Source organism: Chenopodium quinoa, unplaced genomic scaffold (genome assembly GCF_001683475.1).
Source record: "Chenopodium quinoa cultivar QQ74 unplaced genomic scaffold, ASM168347v1, whole genome shotgun sequence".
Classification (NCBI taxonomy): domain Eukaryota; kingdom Viridiplantae; phylum Streptophyta; class Magnoliopsida; order Caryophyllales; family Amaranthaceae; genus Chenopodium; species Chenopodium quinoa.
In genome coordinates this window covers 7,690,766-7,717,893 of record NW_018743955.1, presented here as the reverse complement: position 1 = coordinate 7,717,893, position 27,128 = coordinate 7,690,766, and the positions used below count along the sequence as shown (strand labels likewise).

The window sequence follows — 27,128 nt, the reverse complement described above, 5'->3', positions numbered from 1 at the left end:
AAATTTACAGAGAAGAGAAGTGAAGTTGAGCATTTCCTGATTAGCTGGATTGCACAAACACCTTTTAATAATTAAGGGACAATTAGGGTAATTAGCTTCAACATCACTGTTGTTTCCTCCTTCTCTGCAAGTAGTAATTTGATTAAGACATCCCAATTAATAACTTTTTAAAATCCATTTGTAGTCTTTCCTTTTTAACAAAACTAGCTTATGGTATTGCACGGATTTACCAAAATTTATAAATATTTTTATTTCAACAACTTTTTTATGATTTTTTTTATAATAAGTATGAAAAAATTCGATATTTTGCTAATTATATTAAAAATTATGCATATCTTTTTAAATAATATTATTTTGCTTAAATTTTCTATAAGTTGTTACAAAAATATTTTATTGAATTTGGGACGGAAAGATTGCGTTTAAGTAGGAAAGAAAATATTATAGTGTATTAAAATTGCCTAAGATAATATGACAAAAAAAGGAAAAAAAAAAAGAGGAGGGAAATTATTAAACCAAATTTTATCACGTGTCATTTTTAATCGCCTTTAGTATATAGTTATTGATATTAAAATTGCCTAAGATAATATGACAAAAAAAGGAAAAAAAAAAAAAAAAAAGTGGAGGGAAATTATTAAACCAAATTTTGCCACGTGTCATTTTTTATTCGCCTTTAGTATATAGTTATTGATTGATATTAAAATTGCCTAAGATAATATGACAAAAAAAGGGAAAAAAAAAGTGGAGGGAAATTATTAAACCAAATTTTGCCACGTGTCATTTTTTATTCACCGTTAGTATATAGATATTGATTGATATTAAAATTGCCTAAGATAATATGATAAAAAAAGGAAAAAAAAAATTGGAGGGAAATTATTAAACCAAATTTTTCCACGTGTCATTTTTTATTCGCCTTTAGTATATAGTTATTGATTGATATTAAAATTGCCTAAGATAGTATGACAAAAAAAGGGAAAAAAAGTGGAGGGAAATTATTAAACCAAATTTTGCCACGTGTCATTTTTTATTCGCCTTTAGTATATAGTTATTGATGATTTTTTATGATTTTTTTTATAATAAGTATGAAAAAATTCGATATTCTGCTAATTATATTAAAAATTATGCATATCTTTTTAAATAATATTATTTTGCTTAAATTTTCTATAAGTTGTTACAAAAATGTTTTATTGAATTTGGGACGGAAAGATTGCGTTTAAGTAGGAAAGAAATATTATAGTGTATTAAAATTGCCTAAGATAATATGACAAATAAAGGAAAAAAAAAGTGGAGGAAATTATTAAACCAAATTTTGCCACGTGTCATTTTTTATTCGCCTTTAGTATATAGTTATTGATAACGATCCGAGCATGTAATTTTTTTTTTTTTTGAAGTTTTTACATGTATTCATAATTTAATACTTCGTACATTAAAAAAAAGTACTTTTATAGAATACAAATACTATACAGATCGGAGTATTACTTATACTAATTGAATTCCCGTGCAAAGCACGGATTTTACTAAATTATCCCTACCTTATAAAAAATACGGAGTAGAAGATAACTCTTAGGAATAGTGTGCTACCAAGTATACCCTCAAAATTGTGTACAAAATGTGTATTTACTTTTTTACCCTCATTAATTAATATGTTTACTATCATTAATGTATTTAATGTTTTTTTTTTCATTAAACTTATATGATATATCATCAATTAATTCAGTTTTTTTTAAAAAAAAAAAAACAAAAAACATTTTTTTAATAAAAAATTCTAATGTTTTACACTTCATATGATATTATAATTATTTAAAAAGAAAAAAAATTGTATGTACAAAGAGACAGTTTATTATCAAGAGACTGTTTATTTTTACTCTTTTGTAGTTGCTCTTCTTATTTACTATCTTGTTGTCCTTTAATTACAACTATTGTTAAGGTTTATAAGCTTTTGAAATGTGCATATTAACAACGTTATAGAATTTGAATGAAATTTATATTAAATATACACTGATATTTTAGCAGATGTATGTTATCAAGAGCTATAAAGAACTTAAAAATCCTAAAATCAAGGGAAATCAATGGTAGAAAAAACATAGCTGGTATTAATTTTGAGAGTATTTAAGAGGAAAAATATACATTATTAATTTTTAATTTAGCTGAAACATTTAACATATTATTACTCCATAGTCCAAATGACCACAGCTCACAAAAAAAATCATTTAAAGAAAAACACGTTAGAAATATTACATATAGTATTATTGAAATATGCACATCAATTAAGAGTTCTAAACTAACACTTGGCGCTTAAAATATGAAGGGATGCAAATTAATTAAATATTACTTAATAGTAATTTTGAAATAACACTATCAAACTTTTTAGTGTTTTAAAAAATAATTGTCTTAAAAGATTTTGGTGGCTTTCTTATACTATTCTACAAATTCACCACATAGACACATGCCAAATAGTGTAAGTATTAAAATTACCAGGTCTACCCAAACTAACGGTATAAATACACGCCAATACAAATTTTCCGCAAGTTCTAGTCCCTCCGCGCGCATCGCGAGCGAAGGACACCCTAGTATAATGAAGTACAACATTAATTCCGGTGCAATAGATGCATGATAGTTTAATACGGAGTAATTATAATACAACAAAATTATAAAACGACATACAAAAATAAGGACTCGACACTAATTATTAGAAAGTATGAAGTATATTATTGGAAATAACCACATAAAATAGTTATAATAAACAATATAATATTTGCTTTCAAAAAAAATATATATAATTTTTTAGAAAGTTTAGATTAGATTTTATGTAAAACAAATCTCGTTATTTAGATACAATGATCATTCATTATAGTATGATTTTTTTTAAGTAAATACTTTTGGAGGGAAAATACTCCGTACAATGCTGTCAAGTGTCATTTTAGATTCGCCTTTAGTAATATGTAATAGATAGATTAATTCTAATCAACCTATCTTAGATAACCAAACAATTAGTCATATACTACTGTATGTATTAGCTTGAGGGTTTTGTTAAAGATACTCGTAATAATTAATTTGTTTTATGTCATTACTCATTACTTTGTCACAAACACTATTTTTGGTACTTTTTGTAAAGAGTGTAAAAATCTTTTTCTTAACTCAAGTACTGTAATTTTATTTCTTCCAATTTGAATTTATATATAACGAATTTACAGGCTCTTAATTTTCATCTAACTCTTTAATTTATTTACTTTTGGTACTTTTTGTAAGAGAATAATGTAAAACCCTATGCTTGGTAACTAACATCAACGTGGTTAGGTGTACGTAAAATTCCACTACTCAGGTCGTACATGCATGCATGCTAATTATCTTATAAGCAGGCCATTAATTACATACCCTGTCATCAACTAACAATTAATTACGTTTAAAAAACTATTTCAAGTTTTTCGATAATGGGATTATCGGAATCAAGACTAGGATCGAGATTTTATACATAAGAAAAAAATATATTGATTAATAAGAACGATCTCTACTGAATTAAATATCTTTTAAAGTTATGTATCTTCAAATATAACGATATACTAGTATTAATAAATTGTTACACGTATATACTTATTGAATATAAGCCTGTTGATAATTATATTGCATTGATCATTGATATTCACATATTCTAAAGTGACCATACAATTCAAGCCCAAAATATTCTACATCAATATTATAACATATAGTACGGTAACACCATTCATGATTCACCAATTATTAGTGTGGTGCACAGTGGCGTCACCAGGATTTTCGAAGTGTGGGTTCGAAACTTCCGAAATTTAAAATCATAATTCACAAAGGAATAAAAATACAATAATTAAATATTCAGTACATAAATAAGTTCAAACTATGGATTACAAATAGATTACACATAGAAAAATGAAAAAAAAAAAAAAAAAAGACTACAGAAGCATTCTTCGAGTCTTCATATTTTGGAAGCGTTCCAATACATCATCATCACTAACTCTTGAAAATAAATCTCTTTCAAGAAAAGTGACTAAATTATCATTCAATAGTTGATCACCCATACTATTTCGCAACTTATTTTTTACGTATGTCATTGAGGAAAACACTCGTTCCACGCTTGCAGTTGCAACCGGAAGGATCAATGCTAGTCTTATAAGCAAGTAAACTAAGTTGTAAGTAGTATGCTTATTTGTTTCAACAAGCATCATAGAAAGCTCATGAATACCCTTCAAGTCTCCAAACCTTGCATCTTGGCGCACATCATTAATATAAAATTGAAGCTCATGACGAAGTGCAGTCATCGTCATATCATTAGTTGGAAACTCTTTGGGATATAACTCAGCAAGTCTCAACAACTTTTGCATATCAAATGCCGCAAATGAATTGATCGGGTTTAAGCATGACACACAAATAAGTAACTCCATATTTTCTTCATCAAATCTACTATTGAGCTCTTGGAGTTGTAAATCAATGACACTTATAAACATTTCTACCCGAAATCGATGAATATTTGAAACTTTGGCAAAGAAGCGTCTTGACCTTCCACGAGGAACATACATATCATCCATAGTAGGAACTTCTACATCATGTTTAACACAAAAACAAACCACAAGATGTAAAAAGTCTTCCCACCATGGTCCCTCATTTGTTGTAATCCCTCCTTAGTCAATTTAACATATGTCATGGCATTAACAATATCTTGGTCCCCCTTTTGCAGATCTTGACACAATTTATCAGTAATCCCAAATATTTCGGACATCAAATGTATCATAAATACAAATTCAAATGATTCAAATGTAGACATGACAGTGATAGCCTTCACGCGATCATCCTTATAAATCTTATTTGATCCAATCTTCTCAAGAACTTTAACAATAGTAGCATACAATGCGGTAACATTTGAAACAGTTTTGTAATGTGATCCCCACTTAGTATCACCAGGCCTACCTAAGCCATGTTCTTGGTTTAAACCTTGCCCACTTTCAATTTCTCCTAGTTCTAATGCTTGTAGAATATGTTGAGATTGTATTTCTCTTATCATTTCCCTTCGCTTACAAGAAACACCAATAATATTCAACAAAATAGCAAGTTGATCAAACAACCAAATACAATCATCATTATCCTTAGCAACAGCAACAAGGGTTAATTGAAGTTGGTGAGCAAAACAATGAATATAATAGGCTTGTTCTGTTTCATTCATGATCAAAGTCTTGAGACCATTTATCTCCCCCCTCATATTACTAGCACCGTCATAACCTTGTCCACGAACTCTAGACAAACTCAATGAATATTCCATAAGCAAAGACTCAATTGCACTCTTTAGTGACAAAACAGTAGTATCCTTAACATGTACAATTCCAAGAAACCTCTCATTTATCTTCCCTTTATTATTGACATAACGCAAGCAAAGGGCCATTTGTTCCTTTTGAGATACATCACTTGATTCATCAGCCATTATTCCAAAATAGTCATCCCCAATATCATCAATAAGAAGTCTATTGGTTTCTTTGGCACAACAATTAATAAGTTCTTTTTGAATTGAAGGACTAGTCATTCGATTATTTCCCGGGGCATTACCTAGAACAACCTTTGCTACCTCACTATTATTTTCTGAAAACCATGTTAAGAGTGCAAGAAAATTACCCCTATTCCAAGATTCTTCACTTTCATTATGCCCACGACAAGCTAAACCTTGATTTAAAAGAAATCTAATACATTTCAATGAATAAGTCAAGCGAGATTTGTATTGTAGTTTAGCTTCCTTAGAATAAGTGCAAAGAGATTCAGCAACTGATGTCTTTGGGTTGATAAACATACTATATTTCTCATTAGCCTGATTATGGAAACTACCAATACCACCCACATGAACATCAAATCTACCAGTCTTATTCCATCCTCTAAATCCCCCTTTAATAAAGGAATCATTAACAGCCAAAGAATAATCAACTTTATCAGTGAACAAATAGCACACAAAACAAAAAGCCGCATCTTTCTCAACACTATATTCAAGCCACTCATATTTATCAAACCAAGTAACATTAAAACAGCGCATACCTCCAACTTTTCTTTGAGGAAAATTATGTGTGCGTGAATCACAACGTTTCTTTGTAATATAGCCTCTCCTTACGGCATCTCGATCATTAGGAGGATACTCCATAATTGGAATTCTTTTTCCAGGGTCATGTGGAAGAAGATCAACATCATAAATGCGAGTATCATCGGAGTCAACAGTAGTATTTGGAACACTTGGACCTGTGTTCTCAGGTGGTGGAATTGTTGCAGCAATAGGAACCTCATCATCATTAGGAGACACATGTTCTTCTATTGGAGGATCCCTTGAACTAGGTGAAGAACAAGTTGAAGACTTTTGTGACTTCCAGACACGTTTCCAAAATGACTCTAAACTCATGGTATAATAGGTATATACTGCTAGTCTGCTACACACACATGATAAATGCAGAATGAAATCAATGAATGAATGATAAATCTAGAAAGCTAATTAAAACTATCGTAATTAAAGATTACAGTCAATTACTCAATTAGTAAACGAAATCTAGACGGCAGAAAACGAAATAGCATATGAAATTATGAAAACTAGAAGGCAGAAAACGAAATACAGAAAATAGCATATGAAATTCAACAATGTAACAAAAAAAATCCCCAAATTGAGAACTTGAGAAGTAAATTAGATAATTATAACCAAACTTCAGCAATTTACAAAAAATTGGCAATTCGTAATGTATATTAGCAATTTAGCATATGAATTTCAAGTATTCAATGATTTAGCAAAAAAAAAATCCCCAAATTAAGAAGTAAATTACATTTGCAAAAAAAAAAAATCCCCAAATTCACTTACCTACATACACCGATACACGGCTGTGAGGCTGTCAGTGCTGTGACGGACGACGGTGGGTCTGCTGGCCTGCTGGGTGAGTGGCTGGTGCGCTGCCGCTGCCACCGTGTTCTGGCGTTTTGCTGACTGCTGCCGTGTTGCGCCGGGAAGAGAAGGAGGAAGAACGGGAAGAGAAGGACTGATGGAGGAAGAACGGGAAGAGATTAAGAGAAGGAGGAAGAAGTTAGGGTTTTGCAATTTGGGGGAATGAGGAAGAGGAAAGCTGGAAGCAGGGAAAGCTCAGGAAACAAAATTAAAAAAAAAAAAGTGTGAGTTATGGGTTTTGAACCCACAAACTCTTGTGTGATTGGAGGTAAAAATAACCACTGGGCTACAACTTTACTTGTTGTCATATAATACACAAATATTCTATTTAAACTTATTTTGATTTTTTTTTTTTTAAAAAAAAGTTTTAAATTTTTTTCAAAAAAACAGTGGGTTCAATGAACCCACTTGAACCCACCCTAGCTCCGCCACTGGTGGTGCATTATAATTTTTTATGATAAGACGTGGTCTAATAAATTAACATGTTGGTACATAATATGAATGGACGAAAAAGCAATTGCCTAAACTAAAAGGAGATAAATAGAATCTAGTTGTAGTGAATTTTCACAAATTTCATGCATCGTATGTAGTATACAACAAAAGGGATGTTAATTGGTTAGCAATCAAAATCAGTAACAATGCAACAGTACAAGTAGCTGTGATTTTCAATTCCGTGCTAAAAGTAGTAGCATAAAAAAAAGAAGTCGTTCCTTGAAAGTAATAAATGCACGATAATGAATAAAATCGGTGATAATATAATTTAGAAATAATGTAAAATTATCAAATAATATCAACCATACTACGTACAACAGTTGGTTGTTGATAGAATTTAATGCACTTGTAATGATATTAGCCAATTACAAACTCTATATAAAGTTCCTCAAAGTTTGTATGTTTTGCTCAACATAGACAAAACAAAATCCTCCTCCTTTATTATTTGTGATACAAGTTTCTTTTGATTTATCTATCTCCAATATGAAGGGAGGGACTAAGAGACTTTCTTTGTTGTTTTTAGTTTGCTTTCATGTTTTTGTATCAAGTGTGAGTGCAAGAAGTTTGGAGACAACGAAGAATGAGGACGAGAAGTTTCTTTTTAGCAAGGGAGGTGGATTTGGTGGAGGGTTTGGCGGAGGTGGCGGTGGAAGTGGAGGCGGTGGCGGTGGAGGAGGTGGTGGTGGTGGATTTGGAGGTGGCGGAGGATATGGTGGTGGAGGAGGATTTGGTGGAGGTGTCGGTGGTGGTGGTGGACTAGGTGGTGGCGGCGGCGGTGGATTAGGAGGTGGTGGTGGAGGAGGTTTAGGAGGTGGCCATGGAATCGGTGGCGGAGTTGGTGGTGGACATGGAGTTGGTGGAGGCATTGGAGGTGGCCATGGAATTGGTGGTGGAATCGGTAAAGGTGGCGGCATTGGTGGTGGAATCGGAAAGGGTGGGGGATTAGGTGGTGGAGTTGGTGGTGGCCATGGAGTTGGTGGAGGGATTGGTGGTGGATATGGAAAGGGTGGGGGACTAGGTGGTGGCCATGGAATTGGTGGTGGAGTTGGTGGTGGGTATGGAAAGGGCGGAGGACTAGGTGGTGGAGTTGGCGGTGGCCATGGAATAGGTGGCGGAGTTGGTGGTGGATATGGAAAGGGTGGAGGACTAGGTGGCGGAGTTGGTGGTGGCCATGGAATTGGTGGCGGAGTTGGTGGTGGATATGGAAAGGGTGGAGGATTAGGTGGTGGAATTGGTAAGGGTGGGGGCATTGGTGGTGGAATCGGTAAAGGAGGAGGTATTGGAGGTGGATATGGAAAGGGTGGTGGACTAGGTGGTGGAATTGGAAAGGGTGGGGGCATTGGTGGTGGAATTGGAAAAGGAGGAGGTATTGGTGGTGGATACGGAAAGGGTGGTGGATTAGGTGGAGGAATTGGGAAAGGTGGAGGGCTAGGCGGTGGAGGAGGTTTTGGTAAGGGAGGTGGAATTGGAGGTGGCATTGGAAAGGGTGGAGGAATCGGAGGTGGAGGTGGTTTTGGAAAGGGTGGTGGTTTAGGTGGTGGCATTGGAAAAGGTGGAGGACTTGGAGGCGGAGGTGGGTTTGGAAAGGGTGGCGGTATTGGTGGTGGAATTGGAAAAGGTGGAGGATTAGGGGGCGGAGTCGGAGGTGGATTTGGAAAGGGTGGTGGTATCGGAGGAGGATTCGGTAAAGGTGGTGGCATTGGAGGAGGGTTCGGCAAAGGTGGTGGCATTGGAGGAGGGTTCGGCAAAGGTGGTGGCATTGGAGGAGGATTCGGTAAAGGTGGTGGCATCGGAGGAGGATTCGGTAAAGGTGGTGGATTTGGAGGAGGAATAGGCTCTGGTGGCGGCTTTGGTGGTGGTGGTGGATTTGGAGGTGGTGGAGGTGGTGGCGGTGGGATTGGAGGACACTACTAAGGTAGAGACTTCATTTTCTAATCAAGCACATGCTACACGAGAGAGAATTTCATGCATGAGCGACCACATCCATGCATGGAGCTGAATTGGTATTGTTGCCAATTATTAAGAGCCTAAGTAAAAGATGTACTTGTATTTCTTTTTTATCATTTTCTATAAGCATGGTTTGTTGATTATTTGGTGTAACTCATTCTATAGTTTCTAGATAAACTTGCTTAATTTCTTTTTAATTATACTCCAGTAGCTACTACAATTGTACTGCTGCTCATAATGGATTCAATGTATTGTTGTATTGATTAAATAATCAGTGAACTAGTTGTCAATTTTATATTTAAGTTGTTGCACTTGTTGGCCCCAAATTTTTAAATGCTAAGTAATTAATGTGTTCTCTATCAATTATTCAAAGCTTTTCAAGTTTTAACATATTTAGATTAACTTTAATTTTACGTAATTGCTTACCAGCTAATCGCCTATTACTCATGTATGACTACATGAGAAGATACAAAATAACTTTAAAGCTTTATACTCCCTCCGTTACAAATTACTTGGCTACTCACAACAAAGGAATATTTTACGTCTCTAAAATAATACCCCTTTGTTGCGAGTAATAACGGAGGAAGTATAAAAATATTTTACGCTTATAATTAAGTTACTTGCATATTGATAGGGTAAAGTCGTATCCCCTAATCAAAAGTAATTCCTAAAACCACTAACTAATAATAGATAGGGAAGTAGGGTCGAATCCAAGGAAAACTGATCTTTCTATTCCTAATTAATTAAAGTAATCTAAATTATCAAGTAACCAATATGTAAATTTGGATATAAAACTAAACTACGGAGATTAAGGATAAGGAGAAAACAATGAATAAAAGGTTTAGGGCATAGGTTCACCAATAAATAATATTTCAGGTAAAACATAATAATCAATCATCAATGCATAAATTAATCAGATCATAAAGGGCTTTCGCTACGTATTACAATCACACAATTAATTTACCGGTATTAAATCTCATCTCTCGAATCTCGACTTAACCATTTATAAATTAACCTGCCTAATTGCCTATTGAAACTAGACCTAAACATCAATTCTCATCTCTCGAATCTCGAATCAATATTGTCAAACTCATGCATAAAAGATCTGCGCATATCTAGTCACAGAGCATTAAATCAATCAATAGGAAATTAATCTAGCATTGACAATTAACAACAATAAATTACCCCTTCATATTATTTATGGATCCTCACAAACCCTAGAAATAAAACTACTCACACATAATAAAAACTAAACTAATCAAAGCAGTAAAACAAGACATGATCAAAGGAATAAAATAAATAACTACGATTAAGAGAAGATAATTTTTTACCAAAGAAATTTGGAATTAAGAATAGAGTTAAGAACAAAGTATAAGAGAGAGAAACTAATCTAAGAACTAATTAAGTAGAGAGAGAAAATCTAAGAAAGAATTAAGAAAGAGTAAAAGAAGATGCTAAACTCGCTTAACGGAAAAGTATTTATACTTAAGCGAGAATCCTAAACTAAAACAAACTTAAACGACGAAAACTAACTCCTAATAATAACACGTGCCTGATCGGGCACGCCTTTTCTCCATCAGGTACATTTCTCGCGCCCAGTCGGGAGCGAGTTCACTAGTTCAGGCGCTAGCCTTGCTTCCCCCGCCCGGCCGGGCGCGCCTTCGGGCGCCACTCTTGGGCCACTATTTGGACTTCGATTGGGCTCCAATTCTTCGGGCCAACCTGGGTTTCCTCTTCGGGTCTTGAATACTCGGTCCAAATGCCCCGGTATCACATATACCAAGCCCTTAATCACCGGTTCGATGGCTCTAACCGGCCCTGAGCTATACAAACTGGTCGTGCTTCTTCAATGCTCGTAGTTGCTCCATAATATCTCGGGAAAATGCTCCAAAAGTGCAAATCCTTACAAAAGTCAACCAAACCTACGAAAATACTAGAAAACACCAATTAGCAATAAAAGTAGCTCGAAAGAGCCAAAAACACTACTAATTATGACCATGGGACGGGGGTAAAACACTATATAAAATAGACACATCACATATTCCCTTGTCTAATTTTTAATTTCCATGCATATTCATTTGTACTCGTAGGATGCCAAAAAAACCGTTTTAATATTTTCTTATGGTAAAATTAAGTTTGATCCTTTAAATATTCAAACTAATATTTTTTTTTACACGTAAACTAACATTATTTAACTGTATATCTCATCAAATCCACAATAATAATTCATTTCTCCCATTTTTTTTTGGAAAAACGGGTAAAAAGGCCGAGGACATACACACTCAATAACTACGAAGTGATATAATATAATAATCCCGTCTTATTGAGATACCAACATCATATCCATTTTAATATAGTTGATGTGAAATTTGTATCTCGTCTTCATGGATTATAACAATGTATAAATTAAAATTTAATGTACATAAAATACGGAGTATTTTTCTTTTAAAAACAAAGAAAACAACATTAATATTAAGTCAAACGAAAAATTAAATGATACATAGCAATTTAAGTCATTATTTTACAATTAATATGACATTGCTCATATCATAATTGCATATTTATGACTAATGATATTTCTTCTCAACCCTTAATAAAAGGAAGGAATACATTTTCACTATATTTCTCTTTTGAGTCTTGACTTTTGCATCAAATAGATAACATAATAGAGTATTACAAAATCTTTTCAATATAAAAAAGTTCATAAAAAATAGATTATTCTACTCCAATTTAAACAACTCGTTGGCTACCTCAAAGAGAAATTACGTTGTAATATATTGCTTCTGTTGTACCAATCCGTACTATTTAAAATTGTCCAATTAGGATTAGAAGGTGATGGAAAATTACAAAGCAGAAGAAACCGTGAAGATCCAAACAACTTGAAAAATGTAACATTTGTCGAGTTGTATTAGTTTGCTTGTGGTTAGAAGAGAGGGAGAAAGAGGATAAGGATTTCATGTGAAGTTGTATAAATAAACACATAACAAAACAAAAAAATATGAAGAAATGACAAAATCAGAGCAAAGAAGCATAGTATGTCAATATCCATGACTTCACATTGCAAAGAAAGATAAAAATATATAATTAATGCATGTTTGTACAATTCATGTACATATACTAATGATTTCACCAACTTCTTATTAACTTCTTTTGAGGTGAATTCTATTACTTATGACTTTTTGTGTGCAAAATTATTGCCTCATGTTTGTGCAATACTTATTACACTTCAACCACTACTCCATTTGTTTAAGTCCTTTTGTATACATGACAAGGTGAAATCAAGTTCTAACTGGTAAATACACGTTCTGAAAAAACAGTTTAAACAAAGCTCAAATATATTCTAAACTAATTATGGTATTTTATCTCCACTTTAAATAACTATGATATGATTTTATTTCGTTACAAGATTTGTCAATATGTTTACTGTCAGCTGACAACAAGCAAGAACTCAATTTATAGTTACTTTATTAATTATTAATCATATTATCGTAATTAATCTTAGACAAAGGAGAGGAACGACCTTCTAAATTATTATTTGATTAGTTATTCTATATACATTTCGTTAAGTCCGTATGTTTTATTTGCAAGGTTAAGAGTTTAATATATGACACTAACAAGTATTTGTTTTAGAAAATCACATTCCAGAGGCAATTTAAAACCATATTATAACAATCATTATGCAATTAAGGGTTTAAATTAGGGCTAATAGCACTCCTTACAAATCTATAATTTTCACGATAATTATATCATTTGCTACAAGTACAATTTATGTCTTTTTCTCAAATGCATCACAATTTTTTCAAGTGGCTCACAAGTCACAAACATAAAAAAAATGATGTTTGTACAAAAAAGACTACGCATAAGTGCCCAAGTTCCAAGCCAATTTCACATTGGATAATCATTTTCATAATTAAATTAAGAAGTATAAATAATTATGAAACTCGAAAAATTAAACAAATCATTGTCAATTAGCACGTAGTTGACCCATATATGACAATCCAAGAACTCATATTTGACTAAAGTGGACCCCCAAAAATACAGGACATTCTTCTTCTTCTTAAAATTATTGTAATAAAAAAATCTATGAAAAAAAAACTCTCACAATTGACAGTCTCATGCTTAGAAACCCAGAAAATAATTTAATTTTTATTGGTAATTTTAGAATATATTTTCATTATCCAACCTCTTATTTACTCTTATATATACCAAAGTTTGATTTGTTAGCTATTTTAGAGATTTCTTTTTGCTAAATTGTGATTTCATACCATATATTATACATGTATAATAAAGGTGTAATATGAAAAGAGGCAATTTGGTTGGTGGGTCTGTGGATTATAGGCCAATTCTAGCATTTAGGAGGCTTTATATACTGCAGAGGATTAAAATGTTTTCTGGGTCTAACAATTTTTTGCTTTTTCTCAATCAACAGCAGGTATACTTTTCTCTTTTCTTTTTTCTTTTTTATTCCTATGATTATGACTTTGATTCCTACTTTTATTCAGTTCACTGTTTGCTTTAATGTAGTGTTTTGTTGTTGTTTAGTACTGTATTCAGGGGCTTTTTCCTGCTAATTGATAACTTAATTATGTGCTTTTACTGTGATTAATGGGTGTTAATTGAGTTTTTGATGTTGAATTTTGGATTATAGGACTTTTTGTTGGTGATTGATGCTTAATTTTGCATTTCATTGTGATTAATGGGTGTTGATTGAGTTTTTCAGTTTGGTGGGTTTTTATGTTCTAATTTTATTTTTTATTTATTAATTTATTTATTTTTATTTATTAATTTATTTTTATTTAATAATTGGGGGAGAAACTGGGTTTCTGGAGTTTGGATTTTATTGATTTCTGATTAATTTGAAGCTTGTTTGAATGTGCTCAATTTTCAAGGTTTATGATATAAGATTAAGGTTTTTGGAATTAAAAATGTAATGTGAAGAATTTTTGTCCATTTCTTGGAAAATGTGGAAATTTGCAGTTTTGTAATTTTCTCCAGATTTTTAATTGTTTATGATGGTTGAAATCTTAACATCTTTGTATAAGTTTGCCTTTCTGTTATGAGGTTAGAAAAATCTCAATGTAGATGGCCAAAGTTTGCAGAAACTCTGTATGTTCTGTATATTTATAGGAGAGATATAGTATCAGCATCATTTAAGTTTTTCATCTGACGTTTTTTATTATGTGTATTCGGGGCGGTAAAGAAGTATTTGTGTGTAATATGAAAGCCAAACCTTCGAGGAAGAGTCGGAGAAACGGTGGTAAAGGCGGATTAAAGAAGATGATGAAGTGCATTTTCTTAGGGAAGCAAGTTAGGGAAGATGAAGCAGCTGAATCATCAGATTCTTCCTTAGCTACCAGGGATTATTCAGCCAGCGGTGGTTTTTCAGGTCAAGCTGGGGAGGTTGTCCCAAAGCCGAATATGAGCACCATTGAAGAAGCTGAACTATCTCTTCGTGCAAGTGGTTACTTGAACTATGAGGTAGCTTATCAATGCTCTTCTAAGTATCAAATCATTTATTCGTAATTATTTTGGGGTAATGATGAAATCTAAGAGGTTTTAATTGATAGATTATACCTAATTCAGCTTATGCATTGCTAACCTGTGTATGATACATCATCCGTTTTTGTTCTGTTAAGCTAATTATTAAGATATTCAAGTTTTCTAAAATTTGAAATGGTTTCTCCGATTGCTGATTTGCTAAAAACTCACTTTTTGAAGTTAGATTATGGTATGATTACTTAGTTATTATATCACTCTTCTTTTTTACTGGAGTCATTTGACCTGATGGTGTTGTAGCCTGTAGGGTTTCATCTAAACTTATTATGCATGCAACTGTGAATAAGAAGGTCAGAGTCTCTAATTTCTATATGAAACAAATCTTGCATATGTGGATAGTTCTAACAAGTAATGTAGCATTGTAGTTCTTAAAGATCAAGGAAGAAGGTAGAGACACTGTTTAGTTTTATCAATGAAGCTTTATAACCATGTAAAAGGTCAAATTGTCTCTTGCCGTAGAACTTTGTATATCACTTATTGTTTGATGAGTAATAATTAGGCTGGCTGTCCAAATATCTGTACTCAGCTATTATAACTACAAAAGACCGTTTTTTGGAATGCTAATTAAGTATGAAGCTTCTCAAGAATCTAAACCTGCATCTAAGCTAGAAGTGTTCATAAAGAGTAGAATAAATTGGTTGAAGAAGCAGGATGTTTCTTGAAATTAGTCCTAATTTTCTGTTTTTAATCCCTGGAATATCTTTTCTCCTGCATTACATGTTGAGGCTTACAAGTAAAAAATCTACCCACTGGTAACTTGACGCCTGCTCCTCTCCCTTGCCCCTCACTCTCGGAGTAATAGAAGTAAGAGATAACAGTAAATATTGTTAATTGTTTACAATGTGGCCATAGCCTATCTCTATAAAGGGAGTCCTTTTCTGCCCGTCCTTTCAAACTTTAGCTTACTTTAATGTAAAGGGTTTAGCTTACATTATTGTAAGTTATCTTCAAATTATAGAAAATCCCCTTGTTTCGTGGTTGGCTACTGAGCTTTCGCGTAAAATTCTCATGTCATACGAGTTCTTTCACATGTTAGAATGCAGGACTTTGCAATTTATGACAGAATTTGTGCTCTTGCCCAAAAGGCAGTGTTGAAACTACCTATGGTTAAAGTCTCAGGAACACTTTATCTAACATGCAGATGACTGTTTGGCATGCTTATATGTTGAAAATATTTAGTTTAGGTGTTTCATTTCTGGAGTATTATCTGTGATTGTGAGATTGGGTGGGAAGTTCTGTTTATGCTTGTAATATTGTTGCTACTTGAATGATATTTTTAACTTTGGTTTAAATAGAATTTAGATAAGTTATGCATAATGATACTAATGAAACGGCCTTGATAGATAGGGACTCTCGAGATAATTAGGGACTGATTCAGTTTAGTGCTATATAGTTAACTTTGGCTGCAGCAGTGATGAATCTAAAAGATTCTACATCAATCAGAGAATCTTAATTTGATGACAGTCTTGGAGATCTTTGAAAGGGTCAGTAGACGAGTTAAAAAATTATAAAATAATAAAATAAAGTAAGCCAGTTAAAGATTGTAAAGCCGCATGAACAAGATGCTTATGTGGCGATTGGAAACAAGAGATTACATTTTTGATACATTGCTTTTCCAATGTAAGCTTAGAGTGAGAAATGCCATAAAAGCCAATATTGAAAAAAGTGTAGTGGAAGTAGGAAGCTCTTGTTAATTGAAAAAGAAATTGTAAAGGCCACATAATCACCATTTATTCTTGGATATCCTAATCTTTCTGCTCCCCTACTCCTAAGCTCCTCGTGATGGCATATCTGGTTGCTTATAAGGTGCTTCTTAGTTCTTATGTACCCAACTGCAGCCAAATCCAGTTGCTAGAATATTTTTTTCACTTTTCTCCATTTCTTTTTGCAGAGGGAAAGCAGATTGATTGATAACCATATTGCTTCTTTTTTTAGAGCATAAGTCTTGGATAGTGAAAATCAAGAAACATTAAAATCAATGGTTTACTTTTTGAAGGACTAATTAATCTGAATTATTCTAATCATCGAGTCTTTATTGTTGATTAAATACTGTGAAGTAGGAACTATCAGCTGACCCACATCTGGGTGAAATTAGTGAATTGTTGCAACTTGTGACCATGGTTTTGTAGTTTTTCCATGAGAGAAGGTCTTATAAATGATGGATGGTGATACTTCATTTCTTATGCAATATGAACAATGGGGTGATTCTTAGTCGTATATAGTCGGACTTGGTAACATGGGGTGATTCTTAGCGAGTTAGTGGCATGGGTGGACTTGGGCTATCTTATTGCACACACCCATACTATGTTAAAGTTACCTGAACTGTTTTTCCTCTATGCCCCTCCTTGCCCAATGGCACAAAAGCAGCAGTCCTCCATCTGGAGGTATTACGACAATAACACTTTGTCTTCTGGTATAATCATATTTTTATGAAAAAACTTTCAAGGATTTGTGTATAACTATGTTTTATTAGGCTCTGTTGGTTTGTATAATTAAACAAGAAAGAAATCCCCCCGTTGTATCAACAGAAGAAATTTCCATATAGTGACCAACTTGAGACCTGGTTGGTGCTTATTGGTTGCAGAATTAGATCACTCTCCTTCCTTCCCACATTTTTTTTTCGAAATAGATCTATTCATTTCTATTAAACAAAGAAAGAGAGGATACTAAATCTTGGAAAGGAAGGAAAGAAAATCATCTTTATGCACACCGTCTCAAGACTTTGAGGAGCTGATTTACAGAATTGTTTTTAAAAAAAATCAGGAATTTTCTTTTATCTTTAAATACCTCATTGACATAATAATTTTCTACATTGGGCTTTTATTAGACTTGGAAAACAAAATTGCTGCAATGTCTCATGAGTGCTGCTACAATGTACAGGAAGCCAGAGCTTTGTTAGGAAGACTTGAGTACCAGAAGGGAAACATAGCAGCAGCACTTCGCGTTTTTGAAGGTATTGACATTGATGCAGTTATGCCTAATATCAAAGTTTCATTAGCCGGGAGATGTGATCTGCAAAGACGCGATTCACAGATTGATGTAGTGCTGCCCATGTCAATGCATGCTGTTAGTATCCTTATTGAAGCAATATTTCTCAAAGCAAAGTCATTGCAGGCCCTTGAAAGGTTTGAAGGTACTTATTAATTTATTTTCTTCTTATTTCTCATACTTTTATGATCTTGGACTTCAGATGCTAGTTTGTGGTGATCAACATGTTCATAACTCATTTGTAAGAAATCTGTCCTGGCACCCTGTTGGCCTTTTTCTTGCTTGGTTGTTGTAGGGAAGTCTCATGTCATGATGTTTTTGATTGATGGGTTGGGGATGGTACATTAGGTTCAAAGTGATCGTGGAAAGTTTGAATTTTTTTATGGTTGGGTATCTATTGGATTTTTTACCTTGTTGGCATCTAGATGTATCATTGCTGAGAAATGAGGGACTCAGGAGTTAGGACAGAAATGTTTAAGGGTTTAATTTAAGCAACTCAATGGTTTATTTGTATGTAAAAGCTTGAGGGTAAGGTGGAACCTTGGATACATCCTAAAATTTAGAGGTTGATTTAGATGCAATACGGACGTGAAACAAAAAGATTTATGTTCATATGATAGGCAGTACATTAGGAAAGAGGATTTGCTTGTTATGAGGTATAGTGTGTTATTTTCTCCTGAAATCCACTTATAACAGCTTATCTGAATACAATGTAGTTGTGAAATGAGCTTGGGTAGCCTTTATTGGAAGTTTGGAACTTGAGCAAACTTTTTTAAACTTGTCAGCCCTTTTTTAAAATTGTTTTTCCCTAAAATAAGTTTATTAGGGTGAACAGGTTTTTTGATGGATAATTACCTTAATTGCTCCACTGCTCTCATATAAGTATGCAGCCAATGCAGGTATGCTTCAGTAATGATTTGAATTGATCTGGATCAGGATTTAGGATGCTGGATATGACGAATAGTTCTTTGCACCTAAATTAGGATCTAAAGAATTTACATTGCATACATTTTGGGTTAAGTTGGTCCATATAAATACTCAATTGCCATATTATATGATTAAAGTATCCTAAACATCTCACTTAGAGCATGCACAACCATTAACCTAGAAAAATTGTTCATGGCTCTCTTTATACCCCTTTCTCAATCCTCCACATCATTCTTGTCGTGGCAAATTTTTTTTTCCCACATAAATTCACCTTATTTGTGACAAGATTTTTTGTCATCATTTTCCTTCCTACTCTTTCCCAATTGGACAATTACCCCCATTCCATTTTCACTCAAATTCTCAGCATATTTGTCCCAAATATACCGATATGTTTGAAGCCTAAAAAATTTATAACTATTGGTAAAAAGTTTCTTTATTTATTTGTTTTTGGACAAAAAAAAAAACCCTAAATTAATAGTGTAATGGGCTAATATCTAATGCTATGCGTCATGCTTGGGTTGGTTGATGACAAACCCACATACACATGACCCAAGGCATGAGTTATTTCACAGAAATCATATTTTTGACTCTGTCATGCCATTCAAAATATCTTCTCAGCCATAAAATTTTGTATATTTTTGAAATCTTATGTCATGAACTACTAAAAGTCCATGAATAACAATGCTCTTCAGAAACTAATGTTGTGAAGTTGAAAAACTTGAGTCTATCCATGGTCAAGTTGACCATAGTCCTAACAATGTAAAACTTGGAGCAAGAAATTAGACTTATCCTCCATCCCATCTTAAAGCTAACATCTACCTTTTACATGGAGATTAAGGAGGGTGAAAAAGTAGAGAAAAATAAGTAAAGTGGGTATGAGACCCAGCTTTAACATTGGAAAAAGAGTAGAGTAAAAGATATGTTAAAACCAGATGTTAAATTAATTTTGGGACGTTATCATATGGGAATTTCATCTTAAATCAAGATGAAGGGAGTATATGCCAATAGAACATAATTGGCTCGGGATTATCTTCAATGTATCCATTTTACAGACTTGCTGTGGCTCTTGTATTCTAACTACTTTGACTGCCTTTTACTCTGCCGATTTCCACCCCAACATGCGCATCAGAATCAGTGTGAAGCTCTTTCACGTTGCTTAGAGTTTGTTTCTCAGTATGATCATGTGGTTAAGATAACTTCACTAGGTCCTACATGCTTGATTCTAATAGATTTAAAGTAGCATTATGTGAGTGTGCTTGTTCTTTGAGTAGCATAGTATTATAAACCTGTGGGGCTTCCCCCGTGGCATAATTTAATAGTCAATTTCTCATGATTGTAGAATTAGTTTAAAGACTAATTTTGTAATCTGTATCTTTCTGCAGAAGCTGCTCAATCATGCCAGGTGATTGTGGAAACTATAGAGTCTGCAATACCAGAGGGTTTGAACGGACGGTTTTCCACCCACTGTAAAATGCAAGAGACCTTGGAAAGTACAGTAGAGTTGCAACCTGAGTTGTGGAAACTTGCTTTGTGCCCCAATAAAGCAATTTCATCATATCGTCATGCATTACTTTATAATTGGAATCTTGACATGGGAACTCAAGCAAGGCTTGAAAAAGAATTTGCAATTTTTCTATTGTATAGTGGTACTGATGCAAGCCCCCCAACACTTCGTTTTCAAGTGGAAGGGGCATATGTTCCTAGTGACAATATAGAAGAGGCAATTCTACTTCTTTTGCTCTTGCTGAAGAAATTTCTTCAGAGAAGGATTGACTGGGATCCATCAATCGTGGATCATCTTTCCTTTGCGCTATCTACATCTGGAGATTTAAGCATCCTAGCTCGTCAATTAGAAGAATTACCTGCTGGTGCCATTGACAGGAAAGAGAATTATAGCAGCCTTGCGCTATGTTATCATGGACTAGGAGAAGATAAGGTTAGCTTAAACCTACTGAGGAATCTTCTTAATGACCGCGAAATTCACAACTGCACGCATGAACTATTACTTGCTTCGAAAATCTGTGCTAAAGATTCAAATTTCGCTGAAGAAGGGATCAATTATTCTGGAAAAGCGATCAAGAAACTGGAAGGAGACTGTGAACAACTGTCCTGTAAAGCCACCTGCTTGTTAGGTATTTTGTCATCAGCACAATCCAAATCGGTTACTTCTGACTCTAAAAGAGCACGGATGCAATCTAAAGCTCTAGACCTGTTGGGAACTGCTGAAGCAATGACGAATGAAACAGACGCAAATGTCATATATCATCTTGCCTTAGAAAATGCTGAGCAGCGGAAGTTGGATATTGCACTCTCGTATGCAAAAAAATTGCTGAAACTGGAGGCTAGTTCAGGTACTGCAGGATGGGTTCTTCTGGGTCGTATACTCTCTGCTCAGAAGCGCTACATTGATGCAGAAACTATAATCAATGCTGCTTTGGAACAAACTGGGAAGTGGGAACATGCTGAATTATTGAGAACCAGAGCAAAACTCGAAATTGCCCAAGGCAAAACTAAGATTGCCATACAGACATATACTCATCTTCTTGCAGTTCTTCAAGTTCAGAAGAAAAGTAGCGGGCCTTTTGGCATCAAGAAAAAGATTATAGAGGTATATTTCTCTGTTGCTTATTTAACTCCATTTCCTAGTGACTGTTCTCCTTTCTATTCTGGATAACTTCAATAGTCCAAATTGATTTTCTGAATATTCATTGCAAACAATGTCAGATCCTTATTCTTGGTTCGTAATTTTTTTTGTAAGAAAATATTTATTTTTGTCAGTTGTAAATCATCAAATTTGATAATCACTCTGAAATAAGAAATTCATAAATCATGAGGATTGCGATTAAAGAGCTATAACTTGGCCACTATTGTGCTCTCTGCCTACATATTTTTTACAAGTATTCTAAACTGCAAAAGAATAATGATCAGCATAAGAACTTGACATTTTTGTACTGATTGTACCAAAAGAACTGCAAGTCAATGTACTTGATGTGTTCTTTGTTAAGCTTTGTTGTTTTGTTTTGACACCATATTATTTTTTGACAAGACACCATAATTGAATTTTAGCATATAAGATAAACCATTTATTTGAAAATCTTCATAGTGTCTGCTCTGGTAAGGTACGTAATGGGATGACTATACATTGAAATTATGATGACAGAGGAAGGAGGAAGATAAAATCTTGGAGATGGAGACATGGCATGACCTGGCCAACGTGTACACAAGCCTATCACAATGGCGAGATGCTGAGGTCTGCCTCTCAAAATCAGAGGCACTATGTCCTCATTCTGCTTCTAGATGTCATTCCAGAGGTAAATGATATATTCAAGTCCATCATTTCTCTTGCAGGCCCACATTGATAGTTTTGATAGAAAATGAGGAATTGATACCTACTTTTTGCAGCCATTTTTACCATTCCTTTGACGTAGCTCCTCCCCAGCCCCTCTCTTCTGTATGTTCATATTTGGTTGGACTGATTGGAGACAAGAACCTTGTCTTTTTCCATTGGATGCTTGGCAGATAATGAAAATATGACCTTCTACATGCGTACTTTAGATACCATTGCATAATCCATAATCCCTTGTTATCTGCTTGATAGACTGAGCAAGTGAGCAACTAGCATTGAGTGGCATGTGAGTAGTGTGTTCAAAAATCTTTAGCACAAGGAGCCATTAGCTGTAGATTTAGGTTTTTGTGTGTGAACTGTAAGGACCAATGTCTTACAAAGTCTAAGCATCTAATAAGTATTGCAGTTAGTTGTTGTGAGTTAGGATCCAGGCCCGAAAATTGCCCCCCTCATCTCATCCACAATTTCTTCACATGTATTGTGTAGCACTACCATTAAGCATAGCTAGAGAAGTTTATTCTCCTTCCCCCTCATATGCTAGTGCTGTCAATTGGTTGTCCATAACAGCTGGAATAGATGGGCTAGGTCCAAAGCCATTAGTAGTGATTGTGGCTGTCCAACATGTAGTTGTTCAAAAATTATTTCACTGTACTTACCTGTCATTTGACGAGCTTTGTGATTGATTTTGTCATCAGTACTGATGCTTGTGTGTATAATGTATTGTGCACAAGGTTTACTTTACCTAGCAAAGGGACTTGAAAAAGAAGCTCAGAAGTCATTTTGGGATGCGCTGGACCAGGATCCCAACCATGTTCCTAGCTTGATTTCCATGGCTCAAAGTCTCGTGCAATTCGGAGATCAAACCCTGCCAATTGCCATAACCTTTATTAGGCAAGCAATTCGTCTTGACAGGACTAATCATAAAGCCTGGCACATTCTCGGGCTGCTACATCGATCTGAACCTGAAGGTGCAGCAACAACTGAAGCTCTTGAATGTTTTGAGGCTGCTGCTCTTCTTCAAGAAACTGCTCCTGTTGAACCGTTCAGTTAGGTGTTCTGTTGTACAGGTCTTATTGTTATAGAAAATTTTCTGCAGGAAACTCACAGGCTCTCGGGCCAGGAAGGTTTTCTAACATAGGGATTCATAAACCACAGTTGAAAGTCAATCCATCATAAACCACAGTTTTGGATAGCAATTGCCCCAATTAGGTTGCAAACTTGCAAGTAATTTAGATATGCATCGTATTTTGATTCATATGCATAGCCTAGGATATCTATCGACTGGCTTTAGTGCAGTGGTCAAATATCATAAATCACTTATACCAATCATACCATTACTATTTGGTAATGAGATCTTGAATTTGAATAGAAATTTCAGAAAATTATAGGATTTTAATCTGATCCATAGTAGTGTTTAAGGTTGTCCGTAAAGCAGGTTCATCGCTTGAAAGGCTACAATATGCCTACAAATCATATTTGCTGGAGTCTTGACATAAAAGGCATGTTAATAAAGTCCCAATGCTTTGATGAAGTCCCAAGCAATTTCCTAAGGCAGACTTAGGTGTATATAGATCACTAGATGAGTTTCGTCAAAAAAAAAAAAAAAAAAAAAAAAAAGATCAATAGATGAGTAGATGACAATGAATCTCAATTTTTTTTTTTAAAAAAAAAGGTGACAATACACGCGTTATTAAAAAAAATGCTACAATTATGGAAACCTTTAGTACTATATTATTTTCTGCAACCAATTATGAATCCCACATATTCAATAGGGGTCATGAGAGGAATGCAACTTGATTTGGTATGGATTGAAGGTGCAGTAGTTCTTAACAGGATAACGAGAGGTGGAAGAATGAGTAAGATAGTTTTGGGTACCAAGTAGGCCGCTCAGGCCCCTTGGAAAATCCTGGGAACATTTACCAGGTTCAAAAATCTTCTCTCGAGCCAAAATATGAAGGCTATATACACGAGCCCTAGTATATAAAAACTCAAATTATGGCAAGGGATGCATCAAGGGTCATATAAAATTGTTTGGAATCGTATATGGTCACTAGTCAAGGGTCATATAAAATTGTTTGGAACTTTATATGGCCACTAGTCAATCACATAAAGGCATGCGGTAGTCTCGAGTTAAAAGGGAAGTGTGTACTTGTCGGTTGAATCAATATTGAAAGCCAAATTGGATGATTTTGTCCACTCAAATGACCTCTTAGGATCACGTGAGGTTTGCAAGAAGCACCCCTAATTCTTTTTTTTCGAGGCTTGAACAAGCCAAATATTGTCAAAATTTGAAGGCTATAAGTAAAGCTGTCAAAAGTTGACCCGATCCAAAATACCAACTCAAACCCGATTATTAACCGAATCATTTAAATCCGAAAAAATGGTGACCTAAACCCGATTTAACTAGACCTGAAATCAACCCTAGACCCGAGTTGACCCGAGTATGTGAGACCCAAACCCAAACATGAACTGACCTGGAGATGACCCGACTCGAATGTAACCCGTAAATTGTTGACCTAAACCGAACCCGACTTGAACCGAAATTGACCCAAACCCGTTTTAACCCGCCAAAACCCAAATTTAACCCGACTTGTTACTAAACTGACCTAAATTCAACCCGACCGTTCCTAACCCGACCTGAATTTAACCCAACTTATTACAAACCCGACCCGAAATCAACCCAACTTGTTATTGACCTGACCCAAATTCAACCCGACTTGTGATTGACCCGACCCGAATTTTACCATACCTATTACTTACCAAACCCAAAAATTCAACCCGACCCGAATGTAACCCGACCTACTGTTCACCCGACCCGAATGTAACCCAACATAAACCCGACCCCAACCCGATAAGAAGTATGGCCCGACATGACCCGACTCAACCCAAACCCGACCCGCATAGGTTATGGAATTAATCCGATTTGACCTGACCCGAGTTGACCCAACCCACTCTTACCGATCTAAACCCGACCCGTTTACCCGAATTGACAGCTTTATCCAAAACCTCCAAAATTTCTCAAAAAGCGTGGATATTAGCCATCAATTTTGGAATTTATTGACCTTTTTTTCGCCCGGAATTGCCGAAATGTTTACCATGGTCCCAAATTCCCTCCGGGAGTCCAATTGGGTGGGTGGAACCATCCAATTTGCCTTTAAACAACCAATTTGCCGGTTTACAACTTGCACTGATTTCATTAATTCAAGCCTATCAAGAACATTTATGACAATAAATAATGATCATATATGGTTCCAAACGATAATATATGACCCCGAGATGTATTCCATAGAACTTCAAAACTTTTTGACACAGTGCACGAACACTTCAAAAATTCTCAAAAAGTGTGGATATAGCCTTTATTTTTTTGAATTTTTTGACTTTTTTTTGCCCGGAAATAAAAATTGCCAAAATTTTTTACCATGGTCTCTAATACCCTCCGGGTGTCCGGTGGAACCATCCAATTTGCCTTTAAACGGCCAATTTACCGGTTTACAACTAGTACCGATTTCATTAACTCAAGCCTACCACGAACATTTACGACAACATATAATGATCATTTATGGTTTCAAACGACATTATATGACCTACAGATGTATCCCCTAAAATCTCATTTCTTTTCGACACTAGCCCCGAAACCTTCAAAATTTCTCAAAAAACATAGATATTAGCCTTTATTTTAGGAATTTTTTTTACTTTATCTCGCCCGAAAATAAAAATTGCCGAAATGTTTATAATGGTCCCTAATACCCTCTGGGAGACCAATTGGGTGGGTGGAACCATCCTATTTGTCTTTAAACGACTAATTTACCGGTTTACAACTTGCACCAATTTAATTAACTCAAACCTACTACTAACATTTATGACAACATATAAGGATCATATATAGTTCCAAACGGCATTATATGACCCCTAGATGTATCCCCTGAAATCTCAAAACTTTTCGACACTGGGCCCTGAAACCTTCAAAATTTCTCAAAAGCGTGAATATTACACTTCAATTATGGAATTTTTTGACTTTTTTAAGCCTGGAAATAAGAATTGCTAAAATGTTTACCATGATCCCTAATACCCTATGGGAGTCCAATTGGGTGGGTGGAACCATCCAATTTAACGGTCAATTGCACCGATTTCATTAATTCAAGCCTACCACGAACATTTATGACATTATGTAATGAACATATATGGTTCGAAAAGGAATTATATGACTCCGAGATGTATCCACTAAAATCTCAAGCCTTTTCGACACCGGGCCCAAAAACCTCCAAAATTTCTCAAAAGCGTGGATAAGCCTTTAATTTTTGAATTTTTTTTGACTTTTTTCGCCCGGAAATAAAAATTGCCGAAATATTTACCATAATCCCTAATACTATTCGAGATTCCAATTGGGTGGGTAGAACCATCCAATTTGCCTTTAAACGACCAATTTACCGGTTTACAACTTGAACGGATTTCATCAACTCAAACTTACTACGAACATTTATGACAACATGTAATGATCATATATGTTTCCAAACGGAATTATATGACCCCGGGATGTATCTCTTAAAATATTAATACTTTTCTACATTGGGCCCCGAAACCTCCAAAATTTCTCAAAAAACGTGGATATTAGCCTTCAATTTTGAAATTTTTTTATTTTTCTTTTCGCCCGAAAATAAAAATTGCCAAAATGTTTACCATGGTCCCTAATACCCTCCGGGAATCCAATTGGGTGGGTGAAACCATCCAATTTGCCTTTATACGACCAATTTACCGGTTTACAACTTGCACCCATTTCATTAATTCAAGCCTACCACGAACATTTATTGTAGGAGTTTATAGGTACTACGCAGCGAAAATAATATGAATCATATTCAAACAAGTACCAATCCCAAGAATCACATGCATAACACACAAGACACATAATCATACCTTTGACGCGTGAATTCCACGAATCTATTCGACAGGCAA

The 27,128-nt window shown here is 34.6% G+C and overlaps 4 protein-coding genes across 6 annotated transcripts; 2 read left to right on the top strand and 2 right to left on the bottom strand.

Moving 5' to 3' along the window:
- Window positions 1-3,920: 3,920 nt before the first annotated feature.
- Window positions 3,921-4,553, bottom strand: LOC110689523 (zinc finger MYM-type protein 1-like). Its single transcript, XM_021866304.1, has one exon. It carries the CDS (start codon window positions 4,551-4,553, stop codon window positions 3,921-3,923), a length of 633 nt encoding a protein of 210 aa, XP_021721996.1.
- Window positions 4,554-4,564: 11 nt separating this feature from the next.
- On the bottom strand, window positions 4,565-6,394 carry LOC110689522 (zinc finger MYM-type protein 1-like). The gene has a single exon (XM_021866303.1). The coding sequence runs from the start codon at window positions 6,392-6,394 to the stop codon at window positions 4,565-4,567; it is 1,830 nt and encodes a 609-aa protein (XP_021721995.1).
- Window positions 6,395-7,801: 1,407 nt separating this feature from the next.
- Window positions 7,802-9,672, top strand: LOC110689395 (glycine-rich cell wall structural protein-like). Its single transcript, XM_021866180.1, has one exon. The coding sequence runs from the start codon at window positions 7,898-7,900 to the stop codon at window positions 9,326-9,328; it is 1,431 nt and encodes a 476-aa protein (XP_021721872.1). The 5' UTR covers window positions 7,802-7,897; the 3' UTR covers window positions 9,329-9,672.
- A 3,536-nt stretch (window positions 9,673-13,208) lies between these two features.
- LOC110689394 (protein NPGR2-like) lies at window positions 13,209-23,795 on the top strand. 3 transcript variants are annotated; one of them, XM_021866178.1, is made up of 6 exons: window positions 13,209-13,793; window positions 14,565-14,839; window positions 17,798-18,050; window positions 20,215-21,440; window positions 21,993-22,143; window positions 22,910-23,795. In XM_021866178.1, exons 2-6 carry the CDS (start codon window positions 14,579-14,581, stop codon window positions 23,227-23,229), a joined length of 2,211 nt encoding a protein of 736 aa, XP_021721870.1. In that variant the 5' UTR covers window positions 13,209-13,793; window positions 14,565-14,578; the 3' UTR covers window positions 23,230-23,795. The 3 variants fall into 3 exon arrangements, with proteins under 3 accessions (XP_021721870.1, XP_021721868.1, XP_021721869.1); XM_021866177.1 differs by having other exon boundaries at window positions 13,210-13,793; window positions 14,562-14,839; XM_021866176.1 differs by having other exon boundaries at window positions 13,209-14,839.
- Window positions 23,796-27,128: the final 3,333 nt, after the last annotated feature.